Source organism: Diabrotica virgifera, chromosome 9 (assembly GCF_917563875.1).
Source record: "Diabrotica virgifera virgifera chromosome 9, PGI_DIABVI_V3a".
NCBI classification, from domain to species: Eukaryota; Metazoa; Arthropoda; class Insecta; order Coleoptera; family Chrysomelidae; genus Diabrotica; species Diabrotica virgifera.
Genome location: NC_065451.1, coordinates 160,484,664 through 160,510,184, shown reverse-complemented (window position 1 = coordinate 160,510,184; position 25,521 = coordinate 160,484,664). Strand labels below are relative to the sequence as shown.

The 25,521-nt window shown below is 33.5% G+C and overlaps 2 protein-coding genes across 3 annotated transcripts in view; one reads left to right on the top strand and one right to left on the bottom strand.

The window, feature by feature from the left end:
* Nucleotides 1-25,521, top strand: part of LOC126892404 (uncharacterized) — a 43,522-nt gene that overhangs the window by 12,913 nt on the left and 5,088 nt on the right. The window contains exon 1 of one of the 2 annotated variants that reach the window (XM_050661934.1): nucleotides 14,554-14,880. The exons of the other annotated variant lie outside the window; for it this stretch is intronic. Coding sequence (XP_050517891.1) covers nucleotides 14,611-14,880 — 270 coding nt within the window. The 5' untranslated portion in view covers nucleotides 14,554-14,610. Of the gene's footprint in view, nucleotides 1-14,553; nucleotides 14,881-25,521 lie in introns of those variants that run through there. 2 annotated transcript variants of the gene reach the window in all.
* Nucleotides 17,656-20,291, bottom strand: LOC126892398 (tigger transposable element-derived protein 4-like). Its single transcript, XM_050661927.1, has 2 exons — nucleotides 20,191-20,291; nucleotides 17,656-19,603 (listed from the first exon to the last, which is right to left on the bottom strand). Exon 2 carries the CDS (start codon nucleotides 19,601-19,603, stop codon nucleotides 17,792-17,794), a length of 1,812 nt encoding a protein of 603 aa, XP_050517884.1. The 5' UTR covers nucleotides 20,191-20,291; the 3' UTR covers nucleotides 17,656-17,791.

Here is a 25,521-nt window from a genome sequence, read left to right as displayed (position 1 = left end):
GCCGCTAGTTTTGTAGGAAAGAAAAATGAAACCAAAAAGGAAATCTTGCTCGGTACTGTTTTGGTTCATGCAATTGACAGTAAAGGGTGTAAACAACCCTTGAGATGTCTTCTTGAGTCGGGTTCGATGAGTTCGTTCATTAGTCGAAAGGCCGCCAATCGATTGGGATGGCCTAAAACTCCTTGCTGCTTGAAAGACTGCATTATTATCGAGGGTCGAAAATCCCTTAGAAAATCCAAAAGGTTTCTTTTGAATGAGATATTTGGAATTAACAAGTCACACTAAATTTTCTCTTTTTTTTTCACCCCTGTAACTTATTAAAATAAACTTTATAGAAGTTTTCAGGAACTTCTGCATTTACATTTTCAAAAATACTTATTAGTTTTCTCAGGATTCGAAAAAAATTAATACATTTAAAACACATTGAACATTTTGACAGGCGACATTTTGCGCCTATCCCCTTAAGTTAGCTGTTGTTTTTATTATAAAAAATCCCAAATATATCCCAAAATCCCAAGTATATTTTAGTTTTTGGATTTAGTAGATTTTAGCTAAAAATGCAGTAGATTTCCTAAATAAAATGTGGCAACGCTGTACAGCACAACTACAACTAGCGTTACCAGGTGTCCCGATTTGCGCGGGAGCGTTACCAGGTGTTCCGATTTGCGCGGGACGTCCCAATTTTCAGGGGTCTGGGGACGCGTACCGATTTGTACCTGATCGGGACACTAAAACTAAATGTCCCGATTTTCACCCACGAAAACCAATTTCAGGAGGACTTACAGTGAATTTTATAACTATATGTTATAAAAACAAGGCACTGCTAAAAGCGGCAAAATCGAATAAAAAATATAATTTTTATTCGTTAAATATTTTAAGTTAAATTTAAAGTTAAATATAATAATTTACTTAATTTACTTATAGACCAGTAAGGATCTGTTTTTAGGTGGATGTGAGAGGTGGCATTCAGATTTTTGCTGATAAAGTTAGGTGATAACTTCGTTAATAATAATTGATTTATGCTCCGTCTCAAATATGCCCGGAACATTAATAAAAAAATTCAAATCTTTAAAAATTTCGAATAACATCGATTTTTTTCTACTTTTTTGTTTATAACTTTAAAACGATTCATTTTGGAACAATGTCGTTTAGGAATAAAACAAAGATAATTAAATTTTCTATCAGATGCGATTGGTTAAAAATGTCTTAATTTATCACCCTTGCTGCAAAATAGCAATAAATATAAAATAAGGGGGCAAAACAAGCCTGTCCTTATTCAATGATTTTCCATCACTTAGGTTACACTTGGAATCTTCCTAATTCGTTTAGAAAATTTTTGTAATGTGCTAAAACCGTACACCAAATTTCATTAAAATTGACTTACTAGATTTTGAATAATAATTTTGCAATCTAAACTTGTTTTAAAAAATTAAAATTTTTTAAAATCTTGCACAACAAAAACTAGAACATACAAAGATTTGTCAATTTTTTACATGTAAAGAAGCACTCCACCTATCTAATGGACTTTACAGAATTGAAATCGGATTATTTAAGCAGCCTCAGCAATGTTTTAAAGTTATAAACAATTTTTTGGGTTATAAACAAATTAGTGTTGTTGCCAGGAGGGGGTGCTACGGGCTCCTTTATTTAGATGGACTCACCCAAGATTTTTATGTATTTTTGACCCGTAGAACACGATTTTTTTGGGTAACAGTTGATTCGGATGTCGATAAGATTGTTATAAACAAAGAACTTGAGGAATTACATAACATCGATTATTCGCAAAATAAAATATTTTTTTTTGTATTTCTTGGGTAATTCTAAGCAAAAAATGTTCTTACAAGTTTTTTCGTAGGATGCATAGTTTTCGAGATAAACGCAGTGGAACTTTCAAAAAATCGAAAAATTGCAATTTTTGAACGCGAATAACTTTTGATTAAAAGGCTATGGGTACATAATTCGCAAATATTTTACGTGTATCCCTACTTTTTCTGTCTTTACACGGCAAATTACGTGTAGTAAAATTCACACTGGTGTGGATATGTAAACATTACTACAATGTCATTCTACTTGAAAATGTCATAATTAATTTAAAGAGATGGCTTTTGAATGTTCTTGGATAACTGTTATTTTTATAATTGCAAATTATTAATTCAGTTAATAAATGTGATAATTTTTTCACTAACTATGTTTTCAGTGATTGTAATAATTTATTTGTACAACAAAAACTAATAATCAATCGAGAAAAGAGGAAAAGTGTTAAAGTGATTTTTTAATAATATGTTGTTATTTTGGAACGCTTACAATTTTGAACATCTCTAACAACAAAATACTTGGATCACAGGATATATCAATCTGATGTATTCTCTGCTTGGATCTTCCACAAATAATACACAATAAATAACTTTTTATTAAGTTCACGTCTTAAATCAATTATTTATCAAATACACTATATATCAATAATATTTAATCAATTTCTCAAAATATTCCCGATGCAATGTCAAATATTTAAAATTGTCACTGATTGTCAGTGTCTGACTGACAATATATGCTGACAATATTATATTCGGTTGAGTGCGTTGTAAGACAAAGACAGATTTGGAAAATATTACCACGGCATTGTGTTCATTTTTTTCAAATCCTGAAAAAACCAATAAATATTTTTGAAAAATTTAAACGCAGAATGAAAGACTAAATTATTACCGAGGGCCGAAAGTCCCTTAGAATAAATAAAAAGTTTATTTTGAATGAGATATTTGAAATTAAAAATCACACTAAATTTTCTCTTAGTTTTTTCACCCCTGTAACTTATTAAAATAAACATTATAGAAGTTCTCAGGGACTTTCGGCCCTCGCTAATAACGTAATCTTTCATTCTGCGTTTAAATTTTTTAAAAATACTTATTAGTTTTCTCAGGATTTGAAAAAAATGAATCCCCATTTGAATAGCATTGCAGCCGAAAATACGTACCGATCCTCTTAAAAAATAAAATAGCAATTCTGCTGACAGCATTTGAAAGTTTAAGTCAAATTATACCGGTTTTAATTATTTGCATTGCTAAAAATTATTTTTTTTTTATTATTAAACAAAGCTATTTGTTTATAAGCCAAAAAATTGTTTATAAGTTTAAAACATTGCTGAGGTCCCTTAAATAATCCGATTTTAATTCTGCAAAGTGTATTAGATAGGTAGAGCACCTCTTTATATGTAAAAAAATTAGCCAACTTCTAAATGGTCTACTTTTTGTTCAGAAAGATTTTAAAAAATTTGAACTTTTTTAAAAACATTTAGATTGCAAATTTATTATGCAATATCTATTAGGTCGATTTTAATGAAATTTGGTACACGGTTTAAGTATGTTACAAAGCATTTCCTAAGCGAATTATTAAGGTTCTAAGTCCCACCAAAGTGGTTAAAAACATTGAATAACAACAGGCGTATTTTGCCCCCTTATTTTGTATTTATTGCTATATTGCAGAAAAGGTAATACGTTAAGACATTTTTGACCAGTCGTATATCATACAAAATTCAATTATCTTTATTTTATTTCTCTACGACTTTGTTCCAAAACGAATCGTTTTAAAGTTATAAGCAAAGAAAGCAGAAAAAATCGACGTTTTTCGAAATTTTTAAATATTTTAATTTTTTTATTAATGTTCCGGGCATATTTGAGAAGGAGCATAAGTCAATTATTATTACTGAAGGTGTCACCTAACTTTATCTGCAAAAATCCGAATGCCACCTCTCACATCCAAAAATAGACGTTTTTTCACAATTCCTTGGTCTATTACGGTAAATACAGATTATAGAAACACCTTGTAGTCCAGTAAATGAACGGTAAATACGGCGATACCGTGTAATTTTCAGGATCAACTCCGAATTGCATGAAAATTTGGACGGCTTGTGCCGTTGGTTGCTTTTACTCGGGGGTGACAGTCACCCCTAGTTGGGGATGAAAAACCGCGCGTTTAAAAAAGTCCAGAAATGGATAAATTTACTAATTCTAAGCAATTTTAGTTCTATAGAATTTTAACTTAGTTAATACTTTATTTACGATTGAAAATGTTTATTTATCGACAAAAAAATCACGTTTTCAGACGATTTTCACAAATAACTCAAAAAGTAAGTATTTGATCGAAAAAAATATTCTTAGCAAAAATGTAGCATAATATAAAAAAATTTAAAAAAATGTGAACTCGTAAAGTCTATATGCCCAGCAAAAGCAGTAGCTCATGAAAAATACGTTCTTATTCATCAAATTCCAAATCAACTATTTCATCGTGAAATAACCAAGAAATGAAGCACTTTTCGGGAAAAACCAATTACAACTTTTTTAATAAAGCTTTCTTTTTATGTTTTAAAAAAGTTTCTAGCATCAAAACTAAGCAAGTTATGCTCAAAATCAAGTGGACTCCTTTTTTTTGGTAAAAAAATCGTGGCAAACAATTTACTTTACTTATGTATTTTTTACATGACTGAAAGGGCCTGAACGAGTCACTAATCACGAGTATATGCAAAATATGAACATGAATAGCCATATTTTAACCAATTCTTTTCTTACAGAAAAACAATGAATCTATCATAGTTATAAAAGCAAAACCTACCTACTTTTTACTACTTGAGATTTTTAGTATCCCTAATACTTTTTTTTGTTAATAGTTATTTTGAAAAAGGGCGTTTTCCAATATTTTAGGATTTTTTTTACTATAAAATAAAACCAATTTTTTTTCAAAACTAATAGTCTAAGAGCTAGTGAACCCTCCGACTAACGGTCGTCTTGTAAGGCTAAAAATTTTTCCAGTGATAATTCATAGCACACCAAGGATAAAAACCATGACCTGGCAGGCCTCAGCGGTGCACGTGTATCTACCAGGTGAATCGAAAAGTGCAAATTTAGGGGGTAAAATAAACTTTCTCCTGTAAGGTTTAAATTTAAGTATGTGTTTGAGTAAGTCATTTAGAAGAAATGTGTACAATGACAGGCGATTCTGAAGAGCATAAGACCTTGCCAGGCGAGGGGAAAGATTATGGGTTTTTCGTAAAATTATTCTTTTTGCACCGAACAAATTTTTTTTAGGTTTTTTGAATAATTTTAAACAGAAAATGTCTTTTGTGATTTTTCTCTTAAGTTAACAGTTTTTGTTATATGAGCGATTGAAAATTGAGAAATCGGCCATTTTTAACCCTAAATCGGACATTTATCTAAAAATTTCAATGTTGCCAAGGTACGTAGATATTCTTTAAACATTGATTGATGAAATCCCGAAGAGTTTTTTGCAATAAAATATCGAAAACCCCTTTGTTTTTTTAATTGCTAATCAAGCGTGTGCGACACTGTAGTATAAGTGAGGACGTTTGAGTTTGCATAAATTCATTATCTCGAGAATGGGCAAATTTCAAGAGAAATCCTCAGACAGGTCGATTTTTATTTTTGAATGAGGACTTTTTGGCATATATATAATACTAGTGACGTCATCCATCTGGGCGTGATGACGTAATCGATGATTTTTTTAAATAAGAGTAGGGGTTGTGTGATAGCTGATTTGAAAGGTTATTTAATTCTCTATTCAGTAATATAAACATTAACATAATTATTTATACAGGGTGTACAAAAAAAATTTTTCTTCTATTTGTCAAATTTAATCAAAGTTAATTTAAAAAAAAATTTTGTACACCCTGTATAAATAATTATGTTAATGTTTATATTAGTGAATAGAAAATTCAATAACCTTTCAAATGAGCTATGACACAACCCCCACTCTCATTTAAAAAAATCATCGATTACGTCATCACGCTCAGATGGATGACGCCACTAGTATTATATATATGCCAAAAAGTCCTAATTTAAAAATAAAAATCGACCTGTCTGAGGATTTCTCTTGAAATTTGCCCATTCTCGAGATAATGAATTTATGTCAACTCAAACGTCCTCACTTATACTACAGTGTCGCACCTGCTTGAGTAGCAATTAAAAAAACAAAGGGGTTTTGGATATTTTATTGCAAAAAACTCTTCGGGATTTCATCAATCAATGTTTAAAGAATATTTACGTATCTTGGCAACATTGAAATTTTTAGATCAATGTCCGATTTAGGGTTAAAAATGGCCGATTTCGCAATTTTCAAAATTTTCAATCGCTTATATAACAAAAACTATTAACTTCAGAGAAAAATCACTAAACACCTTTTCTGTTTGGAATGACTCAAAAACCCTAAAAAAAATTTGTTCGATGCAAAAAGAATAATTTTTATAAAAAAACCCTAATCTTTCCCCTCGCCTGGCAAGGACTTATGCTCTTCAGAATCGCCTGTCATTGTACACATTTCCTCTGAATGACTTAACACATACTTAACACATACTTAAATTTAAACCTTACAGGAGAAAGTTTATTTTACCCCCTAAATTTGCAATTTTCGATTCACCTGGTAGATACACGTGCACCACTGAGGCCTGCCAGGTCATGGTTTTTAGCCTTGGTGTGCTATGAATTATCACTAGAAAAATTTTTAGCCTTACAGGACGACCGTTAGTCGGAGGGTTCCCTAGCTCTTAGACTATAAGCTCTTACAACCGGTAAACCTTACATATCGTATAAATAATACACATATAAAGTAAATGGTAAAGCGGTAACGATTAATTTTATTTACGGTGCTAAATAGGGGGAGATTTTCATGATTTATTTTTACCAAAAATAGGGGCCAGCTTTATTTTGAGCGTAACTCGCTTAGTTTTAATGCTAGAGACTTTTATGTAAAACAAAATTAAAGATTTTTTAAACATTTAAAATTTTAATAGGTTTTGCCCGAGAATTGTTTAATTTTTTGGTTATTTCAAGTTGAAAAATTCGATTTGGAATTTGACGAATAAGAACGTATTTTTGATGAGCTACAACTTTGCTTTTACTGGTTTTATAGACTTTCTGTACATACAATTTTTTTTGTTTTTTTAAAAGCTACATTTTTGATAAGAATATTTTTTTCGATAAAATTACTCGAAAAGTATTGACTTAGTTTAAAAATTATATAGAACAAAAGTTTTTTAGAGTTAGTCAGTTGATCCATTTTGGGACTTAATTTAAACGCGCGTTTTTTTACCCCCGAGAAGGGGTAACTGTAATTGTCACCCCTCAAGTAAAAGCAAACAACGGTACAAGTTCAACTTTGAAGTAGACAGTAAGTAGAACCTAAAACCAGATTTTCATGCAATTCTGAGTTGACTGAAAATTACACTCCAAAACGGTCATTTGCTGCGCTATTGTTGTGTATTTGTCCCGATCTACAACCCTAAATCCCGATTTGTTCTTGCTTATGTACCGATTAAAAACAAATCGGACCTGGCAACACTAACTACAACTCACACATTCACAGTCTGCGATTTGATCTTCTTTCGTACATGCGTAAGGATAGTTGAAAATTTGAAAACCTAAAAAATAGGATATCCTTGGTCGCAATTTTAGACGAGGGCATTTAGCACAAAATAAATAAATGTTTAAATACAGCACATAGAGACTTGCATTTTTTTGCATTATGTTTAGGATGACGTCAGGAAAAAAGTCTACTATTCAAAAATGGGTGTGTGTGTGTGTGTGTTTAGATTTATGACCTTGGTTTGAACCAATTGGCCAGCTCAAATTTTTTTTTTTATTTTCATAGACACAATTTTCTAATTTTAACTGATATACATTATATTTTAATAATCACAAACATACAGGGTGGGGCATTAGTGTGACAAAGTCCAATTACTCGTTTGTCGTAAGAGATACGAAAAAAAGTTATTTAGGTAAAAGCTGAGGCACACATAGTACCAGATTTTTAAAATATTTTCAAATATACAGGGGCGTCCGTATTGACAGGGTGACACAAACTTATGTTTTTTTAAATGGAACACCCTATATATTTTTACATTTTTGGATTCTCCTTGAAGTTTCCTTTCTTAAAATATAGGGTTTTGTGATATTGTACTAGGTAGTTTAAAAGTTAATTACGTTTTTTTGTTAATTTCGTAGCAAAATCTACACCCTGTAGAATTGTAGTGATTTGACATCAAATTTTCTGTTTACATTCAAACGATTTTTAGTATAGTCTACTACTGTTAATCATTAATAGTATAGCGAAATGTTTAATTTTAGTATACAGGGTGGGTCGAAACTCGGAATGAGTATTTTTTGAGATTTCTTAAATGGAACACCCTGTATTTTAGTATTGTAATGAAATTATATTTTATGGTATTTTTTTATTTCTTAAGCATTCCCTATACCTTAGTGCTTTAATTTGTAAGTTATTCGTCATTCTTTAAGCAAACATTAATTGCAACAAAAATTACGTAAAATTTCATTAGGTAGCCGTGAAAATATCCAATAAAAGTAATTTTTCGAAGAAAAATACATAATAATCTATCCTGATCCTTAATTTATTAATATTGGATGAGATATCCAAATACATTCGTAGTTAAGGTTGTTGGTGCTTAAAATATGAATCAAACATACAAAATTCTGCCTAGTTGGCTATGACACAAAATTTGCTTAAACATTTGACATTATACTATTTATATAGTTCGAGTTGACTTGATACCATTACTAATATTAATTTTTCTAATGAGGAACGGATCAAAATGGCTTTGTGCTGGGATATTATAACAAAAATTAGCTACTTGCCAAGTAGTGTCAACCAAAAAGAGAAACTTTTGAAAGTATACTAAAACGGTTTCAACAGCCTAGATACTTAGATTGTAAGAACGATTGTACCAATATGCAGATCCTCAGTGACACTAAGGATTACATTTAATTGCTGTTTTCTTCACTTACAATAGTTTGTATTCGAGCAGATTTATCATAATCTAAGTGATCAGTCCGTTGAAACCGTTCTAGTATATTTTTAAACGTTTCTCTTTTTAGTTGTCGTCTATCAGGGAATTTCTGATGAAAAATTCTTATTGCTACTGGCACATTTTTGTTATATTCCACTAGCACCAAAATTTTATTAATCAGTTTCTCATAAGAAAAATACATATTAGTAATGGTAACAAAGCAACTGGATCTATAAAAATAGTATAATGTCAAATTTTTAAGGAAATTGAGTGTCATAGCCGACTAGGTAGAATATTGTATGTTTTTATTCATATTTTGCGCACCAACAACCTTAACTACGAATTTATTTGGATATTTCCTCCAATAGTAATAAATTAAGGATCAGACTAGATTATGATGTATTTTCTTTTCCAAACATTTTTTTTGATTAAATATTTTCACAGCCACCTATTAAAATTTCACGTAATTTTTCTTACAATTAATGTTTGGCTTAAAGAATCACGAATAATTTACAAATTAAAGCACTTAGGTATAGGGAATGCTTAAGAAATAAAAAAGTACCATAAAATATCATTTCATTACAATACTTAAATACAGGGTGTTCCATTTAAGAGAACTCAGAAAATACTCATTCCGGGTTTCGACCCACCCTGTATACTAAAATTAAACATTTCGCTATACTGTTAATGTTCAACAATAGTAGACTATATTAAAAATCCTTTGAACGTAAAATAAAAATTTGATGTCAAATCACTAAAATTCTACAGGGTGTAGATTTTGCTGCGAAATTAACAAAAAAACGTAATTAACTTTTAAACTACCTCGTATAATATTATAAAACCATATATTTTAAGAAAGGAAACATCGAGGAGAATCCAAAAATGTAAAAGTATACAGGGTGTTCCATTAAAAAAAACATAAGTTTGTGTCACCCTGTCAATACGGACGACCCTGTATATTTGAAAATATTTTTAAATTATGGTACTATGTGTGCCCCAATTTTTACCTAAATAACTTTTTTTCGTATCTCTTACGAGAAACGATTAATTGGACTTTGTCACACTAATGCCCCACCCTGTATATTACATACATTACATTAAAAATACATACTAATAAAACACTATTACTAAATACTTATACTAAACCACTAATTGATATTAATTTTTTTTCTTTCTTTTTTTTTTCTTTCGCGCTAAGACCTAAACCCGATTCATCCTCGCGGAGGTTTAGGCCTTCTTTGTGATTTTTTTGTTATTTTTTTTGGTTTTTTTATTTTGTTTTTTTTTATTGTTTTTTAATATTTATTTATTTTTTTTATTATTTTTTTTTCTTTTTTTTTTGTTTTTTTTTATATATATATTTTTTTTAATTTTTTTTATATATATATTTTTTTTTAAATATCAATTTTCATATTTTTTAAGTGGTTATAAACAATCTTATACAAATTTATATTTCGTGTACATAAAATGGAATTTAAATTGGTGGGGAGAGTAACTCCTACTGTTTGTAGATTCTTATATAACTGTTGATTCAGCATCTGGAAGTTTGCGCAATCGAAAATCACATGCTCTAAAGTACCCAACTCCCCGCATGTGCAGTTTTGAGAAGTGGCCAACCCTAGTTTATTTTTGTGAACTGGATATAAACCATGTTTGTTCCTTGCTCTATTTAAGGTTTTAATGAAGTGCCGATTTGTAATGTCGTTAAACCACGGTTTTCTATAAATTTTTGGTTGGATATCATGAAATCGTACACCTTTAAGAGAGATATCATATTCCAGTTGCCATTGCTCCATTTGTTTTTTCTTCAAAAATGGGTGGAAATGCATAATTGCACTGTATGAATCCAAAATTGCACAAATATAAAAATAAAGTCAAAATCAGTATACTAAGGAACAAAATTTATTATTTGGGGTATTTTTAGGGTCACTGAATACGATTACCCAATCAGAACTGACACCCGGATCACCTGCTGCCCAAGGTCAGTGCAAGAGACGTCATCTTCTGGAGTTTCGATGGTTTTCGGCATTAAATCGATGTAAACGGATTACTTACGGGTTTTAGGGGTCACTAAGTACTAATATGCTATCAGAATTGACCTCCGGAGTACCTGGTACCCAGGGTCGCTACTAAGGCACGTCATCTTCTGGAGTTTCGAGGGACTTCGGCACTAAATTGATGCAACTGGACTATTCGGGGGTTTTTGAGGTGGTTAAACACGAATATGATATTAGAACAGACCTCTGGATCACCTGGTGCCCAAGGCCACTGCAAGGGACGTCATATTCTGGACTTTCGAGAGCTTTCGGTATTAAATTGGTGCAAACGGATTACTCGGGAGTTTTTGAGGTCGCCAAACACGAATATGCCATCGGAATAGACCACCAGATTACCTGGTGCCCAAGGTCACAGATAGGGACGTCATCTTCTGGAGTTTCGAGTGCTTTCGGTATTAAATTGATGCAAATGGATTACTTACGGGTTTCTGGGGTCGCTAAACACAAATATGCCATCAGAATTGAATTCCGGAGTACCTAGTGCCCAGGATCGTTACTAAGGCACGTAATCTTCTGGAGTTTCGAGCGTTTTTGGCATTAAATTGATGTAAACGGATTACTCACGGGTTTCTTGGGGTCGGTAAACACGAATATGATATCAGAATTGAATTCCGGAGTATCTGGTGCCCAGGGTCGCTACTACGGCAAGTCATCTTCTGGGGTTTCGAGGGTTTTCGGAATTTAATTGATGCTAATGGATTACTGGAGTGTTTTTGAGGTAGCTAAACACGAATATGCCATAAGAACCGACCTCCTGTGCACCTGGAGCCCAAGGTCACTGCAAGACACGTCCTCTTCTGGAGTTTCGAGGTATTTCAGTAGTAAATTGATGAAAACGGATTACTTACGGGTTTTTGGGGTCGCTAAAGACGAATATGCCATCACAAACAACCCCTGTGCAGCTGGTGCCCAAGGTGACTACAAGGGAGGTCATCTTCTGAAGTTTTAAGGAATTTCAGCATTAAATTGATGAAAATAAATTAGTCGGGGTTGTTGAGGTCGGTAAACACTAACATGCCATCAAAACAGACCATCGTAGAACCTGGTGCCTAGAGTCACTGCAAGGGGCTTCATCCGCTAGGCGAGGTTTTCGGTACTATATTGATTCAAACAGATTACTTATAGGTTTTTGGGGATGCTGAACACGAATACCCCATCAGAACAAACACCGGAGGACTTGGTGCCTAAGGCACGTCATCTTCTGGAGTTTCGAAAGTTTTAGGTACTCAATTGTTGCAAACAGATTACTCACGGGTTTTTAGGGTTGCTAAACACAAATACGTCATCAGAAGAGACACTGGAGCATCTGGGCCTAAGGCACGTTATCCTCTGGAGTTTCGAGGGTTTTCGGCATTAAATAGATTCAAATGGATTACTCATGGGTTTTTGGGGTTGCTGAAGACAAATATGCCGTCAGAACAAACACCGGAGCACCTGGTGCCTAAGGTATATCATCTTATGGAGTTTAGAAAAATTTTGGTACTAAATTGATGTAAACGAATTGCTCATGGGTTTTTGGGTTTACGAAATACGAACTTTACTATGTTGATCTATTTAATTTTTTTACATGGGTCTTAATATGCGTTGACATTATTAGTGATTACAGTAATGACTAGATACTCCAGAATTCCTCATGTAAGCCATATTCGTGTTCAACAACCCCAAAACCAAAAAGTAATCCATTTTTCATCAATTTAGTACCCAGAACTCTCGAAACTCCAAAAGATAATGTGCTTTAGGCATCAGCTGTTTCGGTGTCTGTTTTGATAGCGTTTTCGTGTTCAGGTACCTGAGAAACCCATGAGTAATCCGTTTTCATCAATTTAGTACCGAAAACACTCGAAACTCCAGAAGATGACCTGCCTTAAGCGCAGATGCTGCGTGGGTTGGCTCTGATGGCATATTCATATTCAGCAACCCCAAAAACTCAAGAGTAATCCGTTTGCACTAATTTATTACCGAAAACTATCGACAATACAGAAGATAACGTGCCTTAGGCACCAGGTGCTCCGGTATCTGTTCGGATGGCGTATTTATGTTCAGAGACCCCAAAAGCCCATGAGTAGGTAATCCATTTGCATCAATTAAATACCGAAAACAATCGTGTTCAACAACGCCAAAATCCGATTAGTAAGTAATCCGTTTGGATCAATTGAATGCTAAAAATCCTCGGAACTACAGAAGATGACCTGCATTAGGCACCAGGTGCTCCGAGTGTGAGATCTGATGGCGTATTCGCGTTCAGCAAACCCAAAAACCAATGAGTAATCTGTTTGCATCAATTTAGTACCGAAGACTCTCGAATCTCCAGAAGATGACGCCCCTAGCAATAACCTTGGGCACCAGGTTCTCTGGGATTCGGTACTGATCGCATATTGGTATTTAGCGATCTCAAAAACCCCTCAGTAACCCATTTGCATAAATTTAATGCCGACATTTCTCGAAACTCCAGAAGATGACGTCCCTTGCAGTGGCCTTGGGCACTAGGTGATCGAGAGGTCTGTTCTGGTGGCATATTCGTGTTTAACGACTCAAAAACCCCCAAGTAATCCATTTTTATCATTTTAATGCCGAAATCTCTCAAACTCCAGAAGAGGACGCCACTTGCAGTAAGCTTGGGCTCCAGGTGCACAGGGAGTCGGTGTTGATGGTATATTCGTGTTTAGCGACCTCAAAATCCCGCAAGTAATCTGTTTGCATCAATTTGATACCAAAAGTGCTCGAAACTCCAGAAGATGACGTCCCTTACAATGGCCTTGGGCATCAGGTGATCCTAAGGTTTATCCTGATGACATCTTCGTGTTTAGCCACCTCAAAAACCCTCCGAGTAGTCCAGTTACATCAATTTAGTGCCGAAATCCCTCGAAACTCCAGAAGACGACTTGCCTTAGTAGCGACCCTGGGCACCAGGTACTCCGGAGGTCAATATCATATCTGTATTTAGCGACCCCTAAAATCCCTGAGTAATCCGTTTGCATCGATTTAATGCCAAAAACCATCGAAACTCCAGAAGATGACGTCTCTTGCCGTGACCTTGGGCACCAGGTGATCAGTTCTGATGGCGTAATCGTATTCAGTGACCCCAAAAACCCCCCAAATAATGAATTTTGTTCCTTAAGGCCGCGTCCCACCATCAAATAATTTGATCAAACTGGTTTGAGCAAACTGAAAGTGACAGTTAGTGACGTCACATCCTGAGTGTTCATTGTGGATAATAATGAAAAATTTTAATTTTAAATAAAGTACAAACAACTTAGACAACTCAATACAAAAAATTTGATCAAACTAGACTGATAGTGAAAGCACAGATTTTTAGAATTTCAAAAAACTGCAATTGTGACGTCACTTTGACGTACTTCCGGAGTTTCCTCAAATTATTTGATGGTGAGACGCGGCCTTTAGAATACTGATTTTGACTTTATTTTTATATTTATGCAATTTTGAATGCATTTTATGCACTTTACAGTGTAATTATGCATTTCCACCCATTTTTGAATAGTAGACTTTTTTCTTGACGTCATCCTGAACATAATGCAAAAAACTGCAAGTCTCTAGGTGCTGTATTTAAAAATTTATTTATTCGGGTGTATTTAGTGCTAAATGCCCTGGTCTATTTGGGTGATAGTTTCGACTTCGGCTTTTTACTGCTACTGCGTGTTTTTTGTGATATTGTGATTGACGATTGACTATTAATCAAGAACAGTTTGTGACGAATTTATATTCCGTTATAATATAGAGGATATTATTATGGCGTTTATACTTCCAGACAATATACTAGAGACACTACTGTGCAGTTTTTGTCATAAATATTTATCGGTGACACCCACAAAAGTTTATCCAAACAGGCTTATACAGTGTGGAAGATGTGTTGATGATAAGGAACATTCAATTCATAATTTCGAAGCAGTAGAATCACAGTATGGAAAAATTGCTCAAAACATTTTGTTTAAATGTGTCAACAGGTTTGATGGTTGTCGAGAATTATTAACATATTCTCAGGTGCCAGAGCATGAACAGGTAAAATTTAGGTATACCTACCTATGTAAATTTAAAAGGAAAATCTTTCGTTTGTTTGTAAAGTTATCTTTTCCAAACACAACACGATAATAAGATAATGTTTTTGTAGTTATTTATATATTATACAGTGTGGGCTACAGAAAACAGTCCACCTCGATATTTAGCAGTATTCATTAGATTTTAAAGAAATGACGAAACAGGTCGATTTTTGATCTAAGAGGGACACATTTTTACGGTACATGCATCTGTCATTTGTCAACCCCCTCCCTTCCACTTCCCCCGCCCCTTATATTTAAATAGTGAATAGGGGTCGTGTGCTAGCTCATTTGAAAGACTATTCAACTATTCTCTATTCATTAATACAAACATTACCTAATTATTTATACAGTGTGTCCAAAAAAAATGTTTTTGAATTTAATTAATTGAGACAAAGAGAGAATGTATGTAATTTATTTAATTCAAAATACGTTTTGCTGCCATATAAAACAGAAAAAATGTTTATTTCAGAAATAAACATTGCTTTTCGCTTAAATTTAATTTTCAAACTGACAACAGGCAGGTGGGTGGTGTGTGGCTGCTTTAACCCGGGAACAGTTGCGCTCTTTTCTGCCACAAAATTAGTGGGGCATTGGATTTTATCTAACAATGCGAATTTAAATACGACTTTACAAATTTTTATTTTATAGTATTTTTATTTACTTGTTAAGTTAGAAATATTTATCTCTAACAATTTTATTATTAGGTACAGCTAATTGGTTTCCACCAAAGCCATAAGTTCCACAAAAAGAAGAAGAAAAAAATAAACCTACGCATTACTACACTCTTCCTCGAAGCACTTATAGTCCATTCTTTCACGGTTTTTGCTCTAAATTTTAAAGAACCGCTTGGATTGACATGAAATTTGGCATACGTATAGCTTACATGTCAAAGAAAAAAAGTGATATTGTGCCGATGTGTGCTTTTGCCCTGGGGGTGACTTTCACCCCCTCTTGGGGGTGAAAAAATATATGTCCAAAATAAGTCCGGAAATGGGTAAACTGACTAATTTTAAGTAACTTTTGTTGTATAGAGCTTTTTCGCTAAGTCAACACTTTTCGAGTTATTTGCGAGTGAATATGTTCATTTTTCAACAAAATAACCACATTTTTAGACGTTTTTTCGCAAATAACTCAAAAAGTAAGTATTTTGTCGAAAAAAACGTTCTTAGCAAAAAGATAGCCATAAAAAAGTAAAAAAATGGTGTACACGTTAGGTCTCTGGATCTCGTAGAACCAGAGTTATAGCCAATGAAAAATAGATTCATATTCACCAAATTTCAAATAGACTATTTCGCCGTGAAATATCCAAAAAATTAAGCACTTTTTGGGAAAAACCCATTATAACTTTTTTAAAGTATTTAAAAAAAGCTTTATTTCTGTTTTTTACAAAAAGTTTCTAGCATTAAATTTAAGCAAGTTACGCTCAAAATAAAGTTGGTCCATTTTGTTTTTGCAAAAAAAAATCGGGAAGACCACCCCCTAATTAGCAAACTTAAATGAAATTAATCGTTACCGCTCCACAAATTAATTTATTTATGTTGTGTTTATATGATCTGTAAGTTTCATCGATTCAAAGTGCTTAATTTTGAAAAAATTTGGTTCCAAAGTAAAATTTTTAAAAATTTAAATTTTCAAAAATATGCTTTTTTTCAAAATAACTTGAAAATTTTTAGAGATAATAAAAATCTCGAAAAACAAAAAAAGTCAGATTTGCTTTTCTGAATATCATGTATTTTTTTGTTTTTCTGTTAGACCAAAATTTATTGAGATTTGGTGTTTCAAAATTTGCATACATTCGTGATCAGTAACTCGTTCAACCCCTTTTAACTACAGCCTTTTCAATAGTAAGGACTTTGAACCGATGAAACTTACAGATCATATAAACAATATATACACGAGTCAAGAAACTTGTGAAGTCGTAACGATTAAGTTCATTTGAGATACTAATTAGGGGGTAATTTTCCCGATTTTTTTACCAAAAAAAAGGGACTAACTTTTTTTGAGCGTAACTTGTTTAATTTTGATGCTAGAAATTTTTTTTATAAAACAAAAATGAAGCTTTTTTTAAACACTTTAAATAAGTTGTAATGAGTTTTCCCCTAAATGTGCTTCATTTTTGGTTATTTCACGTTAAAGTATTCCATTTGGAATTTGACGAATATGAACCTATTTTTCAATAGCTATAACTCTGCTTCTACTAGGTGTAGAGACGTGATATATACACCATTTTTTTAAATTTTTTACAGGCTATATTTTTGCTAAGAATGTTTTTTCGACAAAATACTTACTATTTGAGTTATTGGCAAAAACGGTCTAAAAGCGTGGTTATTTTGTTGAAAAAATGAACATATTCACTGCCAAATAACTCGAAAAGTATTGACTTAGTGAAAAAACTCTATAGAGCAAAAGTTACTTAAAATTAGTCAGTTTATCCATTTCCTGACTTTCTTTGGACGAATATTTTTTCACCCCCAAGAGGGTAAATTAACGGGAAATACGGCAATACCGTGTAATTTTCAGGGTCAACTCAGAATTTCATGAAAATTTGGATTTAGGTTCTACTTACCCTCCACTTTAAAGTTGAACGTGTGTCGTTAGCTGCTTTTACTTGGGTGGTGACAGCCACACCTACTTGGTGGTGAAAAAACGAGCGTTTAATGTAAGTCCGGAAATGGATAGTAGGGTAAGGTGGGGTAATGGCGTACACTTAAAGATAATTAGAATTTATTTTATTATTAGACGACATTAAAATTTTAAACCTAAGCAAAAATGAAGAACGCATGTTAGTCTACAAATTTTGATTAAAAAAACTTTTTAAAATTACAATACAAAATTAAAAATATACATATAAAAAAAGTTGTCACTGTCCGGTATTACCCTCTATGTTGGGGTAATGACGGACACCTTTTACAAACAAAAGTCGCAAATAAATTTTTTGTCTTTTGGAGAGTTAGAACATGCCTATTGTGTGCCCAATGACCACAATACACACATCTTAGCCAAAGTTCACTGTTCTTGCCAAATTCTCCACACAAAATGCAAATGTCTTCGGTAATGTTCTTGTCCCTAACATCGTCATCATCCTCTATCTCACTTTCTCCTTCTTCACATATTTTATAGTTTAAGGCAATTTTTGTTCGCTTTGATTTTTGTCTTAATGTAGACCCCTCCTGTGTCACAAATACATTTCTTTTAGCCTTATCTGATTTGATTGTTGTCTTTTTATTTTTCTTCTCTTCTTTTTTTTCTAGCTCTTCTTTTAGCGGTGTTGACGTAAATACAATAGAGTGTTGCTTGTTTGCCTTATTTTGTCTCTTTACAACATTTTCGTGAGAACAAGATGGTAGAGGAATTATCTCGGCAAAGGAAACATTTTTTAATTCTGTCTCATTCACACTACTATTTTTTTCAGGGGTAGTCTCATTTGTTTTGAGTAGTTTTTCTGCTTGGGTAGGTTCTTGAAGTGCATCAGAAACAGTGGATTGAAGGGTTTCTGCAGGAGCAAAATCTTCATCTGTGAATACGTCAGGGTTGTAGGGGAAAATACCTGTCTCTTTAAATCCCTTGATAGCCTTTTCCGGGGTTGCCACTCTACTAAATGCTAAATTAAATAATTCAGCAATCTCACTAGGCGTGATTTTCTCCCCTGGATGGCTGGTCAAATATTTGGAACATTCAGAGTTGAATGCGGTCTTTAGAGGAAAGTAAAAGCTCACATCGAGTGGCTGAAGGCGATGTGATGAATGTGGAGGGATTGTCAGAACAGCAATACCGTTATCTCTACAAAAATTATATGCTTGTAACGTGCAGTGAGTGCTATGATTGTCCATGATTAAAAGAACTGGATCTTCTTTGGATGCTTTTACAAATGCTTGAAAATGTTGTAACCAAGTAAGAAATATGTCCTCTGTAATCCACCCATTTTTTGAGCATGTGTAAAGGGCACCTGGGGGACCGTTTCGTTGAAGATGGGACGCCATTCTTTGGCGAGCAAATATAAACATGGGAGGTATATAGGTTCCTGTAGCGTTGACGGCACACATCGCTGTGGTTGTTTTCCCCCTTTCCCAGCTTGTAACAAATCCAACACGCTTCTGACCTTTTTCTGCATATATTTTTGGTGGGCGTTGTACAGTAGTGACCCCAGTTTCATCGCAATTATAAATTTTATTGGGTGAAAATGCATATTTTTCCATAAGTCTGGATAAATTGTTAAAAAAAATGGTAACTTCATTGCGACTAAAAGCTGTAATTCTGTTAATGCTGGTTGCTTCTGGTTTCCTTAACGTAATATTGTGACGAGATATGAAGCCCCTTTCCCAGTCTTTACCAGCCATTTTTCTTTCTTTATTAAAGGGGACTCGGATGTTGTTTGATTGTGCAAATCCAAAAGCACATCTTCGTACTTTCTGGGGAGTTATTCCATAAAAAACTTTTGCCAGCTTCTTAATTTGAACAGCAAGTGCATTTTCGGCTTCAACTGAAAAAACTGGCTTTCGGCCCAAGGAAGGTCCAGAAGGGGCAGTGCCATTTTTAAGTCGTTCGTGTAACGTAGATTTTGGAATTGAAAATTTTATTGCAGCTTTTCTTAACGACATACCATTCTGTATAGCACGGAGTGCTCCTTGCAACTCCTCCTCTCTCCACGAAGCTTTTTCGGTGACTCTTTTATAATTCCGCGGCATCTGTAAATTAAAATAACAGTGTTTACTGTTTTGTATCCAATAATAAATATTATGATGGAATCGCAGAAACTGGATATAAATACTGTAGGTATGTTTGTTGAGTTATTTTTATTGCCAATGTTTTGATCACGAATAGGATCTTCTTCAGGTCTACAAAGAATTAATATGTAAATGTCACATACATGTCATTAACTATATTAGATTTTGTTTTAATTGTAATGGGAAACAAAAACTACAAAAATTTATAAAAAATGTTGACAAATAATTATAAATGTAGGTAATTATGAATTATTACCTATTAACTATATTTATATCCACTTTCCAATATTCCATCATAATAAAACAACAGCAGGTATTTGCATGTACCTATCTCCCAATACAATAAATAGTTCAAACCGGAGCTGGGGTAATGCCGGACACAGTGTCCGGCATTACCCCTAAACGACATATTTATGCATATGTTCGGTAGTAATTATTAGAGGAAGTAATGAATAAAACTACTTAAAGATACGTAAAATACACTGCGTAAGCTATGACTTTGCACGTAATCTCATCAATTTCTTATAATAGAAATGGTCAATACTCACCTTTAAAATCAGTTAATTCATATAATCACACACTAAATTTTGTAATTTTTGTGATAACTCTCTTTGCAAGCACGTGGCAGCGACTAAACTGAGAACTGAGATTCAGATGTCTAAACGGTCAGCCTGTGATGAGCGCGAAATTCAATAATATGCCGATACGTGCACAAACAACGCAGTCCGGTATTACCCCGCTGTCCGGTATTACCCCACCTTACCCTAAGTCAATACTTTTCGGGTTATTTGCGATTGAAAATGTTTATTTTTCGACAAAAAACACGTTTTTAGGCGGTGTTTCGCAAATAGTTCACAACAAATATTTTATCGAAAATAATTTTTTAGCCAAAATGTAGACTAGAAAAAAACGAAAAGAGTTGTGTATTCGTAAAGTCTCTAATAGAACCAGCAAAAGCAAAGTTATAGCTCATGGAAAAATACGTTTTTACTTGTCAAATTCCAAATCGAATATTTCAACGTGAAATATCCAAAAATGAAGCACTTTTCGGAAAAACCCCGTTTAAACTTTAAAGTATTTAAAAAAGACTAAGTTTTCGCTCTAGTGGCATATAAAACAACATAATGCTATTCTATATCCCACCAGAATGAAAACAATGGGAACCTTCTCTGGTTACACCTCCGAGGCTTCTACAATTTGCAAGCCATACGGATGCTGAGACTAAGGAAGATGAGGGAATTCTACAATTTACAATTTACGTCCCATCTGCTCAGCGCGGTAAAGTTCCAACGAGAATGGTTCCCTTCATACTCCACACAGAGTAAATGTAATAAAAAAAATGGATAACCATTTTCAATTTCGTTGCAAAACGAAAACACAGCCGAACCATATTCTAGTCCAATCAGAGAGTGTCGCAAGCACCCCTACCGGCTTCGAAACTTATTAGTCTCTCATCAGGAGGCACATATGCTGCTCTCCCTGATCCAACCAAAACAAACCCCAGCGTGCAGTCCCGGATTGCAACGAACGAAATGGCATAGATGCCCTAGCGGCAACTGCTAGCAAAAAGACTAAGTTTTCACTAGGAGTTGCCGCTAGGGCATCTATGCCATTTCGTTCGTTGCAATCCGGGGCTGCACGCTGGGGTTTGTTTTGGTTGGATCAGGGAGAGCAGCATATGTGCCTCCTGATGAGAGACTAATAAGTGTCGAAACCGATAGGGGTGCTTGCGGCACTCTCTGATTGGACTAGAATATGGTTCGGCTGTGTTTTCGTTTTGCAACGAAATTGAAAATGGTTATTCATTTTTTTTATTTACTCTGTGTGGAGTATGAAGGGAACCATTCTCGTTGGAACTTTACCGCGCTGAGCAGATGGGACGTGAATTGTAAATTGTAGAATTCCCTCATCTTCCTTAGTCTCAGCATCCGCATGGCTTGCAAATTGTAGAAGCCTCGGAGGTGTAACCAGAGAAGGTTCCCATTGTTTTCATTCTGGTGGGATATAGAATAGCATTATGTTGTTTTATATGCCACTAGAGCGAAAACTTAGTTTTTTTTTGCTAGCAGTTGCCGCTAGGGCATCTATGCCATTTCGTTCGTTGCAATCCGGGACTGCACGCTGGGGTTTGTTTTGGTTGGATCAGGGAGAGCAGCATATGTGCCTCCTGATAAGAGACTAATAAGCTTCGAAACCGGTAGGGGTGCTTGCGGCACTCTCTGATTGGACTAGAATATGGTTCGGCTGTGTTTTCGTTTTGCAACGAAATTGGAAATGGTTATTAATTTTTTTTTATTTTATTTAAAAAAGCTTTATTTTAATTGTTTATAAAAGTTTCTAGCAATAAAAATGGGCGACTTACGCTCAAAATAATGTTGGCTCCCTTTTTTTGTTAAAAAATCGTGATAATCTCCCTGTGTTTATGGTAAGGAAGCCCAAGCGGTGATTTTTGCAGTTACTCGAGCGCGCCAGATTATTACATGGGGAGAAACGTGGTACCCTGCAGATGTACCTCTACCATATATTGGCTCTTAACACAGGGGAGTTCGTTCAGGGGGCCCGAAAAAAATATATCTTTAAAAATACTCTAAATTGTCAGATTAAGATAAGGTAAGTTAAGTACATGCAAAAGAGTGTATATTTCAAAAATCTGATGATTTGAGCGGGGCGTACGGAAATGGGTGAGTCAAAAAGTTTCACAAAAAAAAGCGAATAGTTCGCGAAATGAACGTCAGACCAAAAAACTAAAAACTACGTGTTCAATATTTTTCAAAAATCTATCGAAACATACAACATGACACCCACAGAGAGCCCGGAGAGGGGTGGGGGGTCAATTTAAAATTTTAATTACAAATCCCGCGATGCTTCGCAAAATAAACATCAGGGCCCTGATTCTAATTCATTTCGACAGTCGCAATTTCATTTCGACACCGCCATGACAGCCGCAGAATATAGCGATTCTTATTCATTTCGATATTAGTTACAACTGGGGATATTAATCTTATCATGTTGAGACTGCTCAGAATTTGGATTGGCGCTCCCGTTTATTGGAACTTGTTGATAGTCTGGGAAAATTATCGAAAAAATGCCATTGTTGGGAAAAATTATTTACCAGCTATTTTATTGCTAAAATCGAATCTTAAGATTGCATATACAGTGCGTCCATAAAGTAACGCATAAATTCATTATTTCGTAAACCAGCGACATTAATGAAAAATCCTGAAACGGGTCGATTTTTATTTTTAGATTCAGATTTTTTGGCATATATATCATACTAGTGACGTCATCCATCTGGGCGCGATGACGTAATCGATGATTTTTTTAAATGAGAATGGTCATGTGATAGCTCATTTGAAAGGGTATTCAATTCTCTATTCACTAATATAAACATTTACCTAATTATTTATACAAGGTGTTCAAAAAACATTTTTTTAATTAAAATAATTGAAACAAAAAGAAGAATGTACGTAATTTATTTAATTCAAAATACGTTTTACTGTTGTCAGAAAACAGGAAAAAAATGTTTATTTGAGAAATAAATATTGTTTTTTGCTTAAATTCAATGTTAAAGCTGCCACCCACCTGTCGCTTGGCAGTTTGAACATTTCGTTTAAGCGAAAATCAATGTTTATTTGTCAAATAAAATTTTTTTCTGTTTACTGACAGTAGTAAAATGTATTTTGAATTAAATAATTACATTATATTCTTCTTTTTGTCTCACTTATTTTAATTAAAAAATGTTTTTTGAACACACTGTATAAATAATTATGTTAATGTTTATATTCTTGGATAGAGAATTGGATACCCTTTTAAATGAGTTATCATATGACCCCTATTCTCATTTAAAAAAATCATCGATTAAGTCATCACGCCCAGATGGATGACTTCACTAGTATGATATATATGCCAAAAAACCGTAATTTAAAAATAAAAATCGACGTGTTTCGGGAATTTTCCTTAAAGTAACCACTTTACGAAATAACGAATTTATGCGTTACTTTATTAGTAATATGGGGTATGACAAGTCCGCAGAAAGTGTGTTATTTTATTTATAAACAAATTAGCACTTCTAAATCTTCTTTATTTTTCAATTAGTGGTCTGTAACTCCTAAAATTTTTCCTTTGAGCCAAAAACACTCAAATAAAAATTCACCGTAATTTAGTTCTGCACAAAGTTATTTTTTTTCCGATTTCCTTCAACAAAAATTTTACTCAGAAAATCCGAGTTTTCCCAAAAAATCTGCAATTTTCAATTAAAATTTTAGGGAAGTACCTAATTATTTATCAATAATTAAATAATTGATGACATGAAAGATTTATTATAGTAGATTATACAGAGGGGCTAAATTATGGAATAAATTCATTTCTTTAAAACGGACGATTTTGGAGCAAAATCCCGAAAGAGGTCGATTTTTATTTTTAAATTACAATTTTTTGGCATATATTTCTTACTAGTGACGTCATCCATCTGAGCGTGATGACGTAATCGATAATTTTGTTAATGGGAATAGGGGTCGTGTGGTAGGTCATTTGAAAGGGCGTTCAATTCTCTATTCAGTAATATAAACATTATTATCATTAGGTATTTATACAGGGTTGCCAAAAAAAAAAATTTTGAATTAAATTAATTGGCGCAAAAAGAATGTATGTAATTTATTTAACTCAAAATACATTGTACTGCTGTCAGAAAATAGAAGAAAAGGTTTATTTCACAAATAAGCATTTCTTTTCGCTTAAATTAAATCACAAACAGCCTCCCTCCTACCTATTGGCAGTTTGAACATTTAATTTAAGCTAAAAGCAATGTTTATTTGCAAAATAAACATTTTTTTCTATTTTCTGACAGCAATAGAATGTATTTTGAGTTAAATAAATTACATGCATTCTTCTTCTTGCGTCAATTAATTTAATTCAAAAATTTTTTTGGCCTCCCTGTATAAATAATGATATTAATGTTTATAATACTGAATAGATAATTGAACGCCTTTGTAAATGAGCTACAACACGAACCCCTATTCCTATTTAAAAAAAATAATCGATTACGTCATCACGCTCGGATGGATGACGTCACTAGTTTGAAATATATGCCAAGAAATTTAATTTAAAAATAAAAATCGACCTGTTTCGGGATTTTTCTCTAAAATCGTCCATTTTAGAGAAAATGAATTTATTCCATAATTTAGCCCCTCTCTGTATATCAGGAGACCGGCGACAATCTAACCAATAGTTTAGCAATAATTAAAATGTTAATTAAAAAATTTCGGTCGAAATAATAACCAGAAAGATTATGATACACCAGAATAACTATGATTTTCGTATAAAAAAGCACTATACCTATTCAACGTTCCTTACAGGATTGAAATTGGACCATTTGAGCGGTCTCAGGAATGTTATAAGGAAACAATTTTTTGGCTTATAAACAAATAGAACCCCTCAGAAAATATTAGATTTAATTAAATTAAGTTAACGCTGTTGAAAAGGGCACGGCTTCTATGTCCTTTACGAAGAAAAACAAATTGAATTGCGAGGAGTGATTCCAGGTATAACCGGTCAAATTTGACCGGCATTTGCGACAGAGTTATAAACAACAGGATTTTAATCTTTGAACCATTAGATACCTTTTAATTCCGGTCCTCTTTGTACATACAAATTTTCATATCTTCAAGACACTTATAACAAAAAAGATTTATGACACTGTCACCAAATTATTTAATTATTGATAAATAATTACTTCCCTCAAATTTTAGTTGAAAATTAAAGATTTTGTTTGGAAAACCCGAATTTTCCGAGGAAAATTTCCGTCGAAGGAAATTGGAATAAATTATCAATGTGCAGAATTACTGTCAATTTTTATGTGAGTGTTTTGGTTTAAAGTTAAA

What these genes read in the sequence shown, in the direction of transcription:
- LOC126892398 (XM_050661927.1), bottom strand. Translation starts at nt 19,603, where the DNA reads ATGCCGCGGAATTATAAAAGAGTCACCGAAAAAGCTTCGTGGAGAGAG.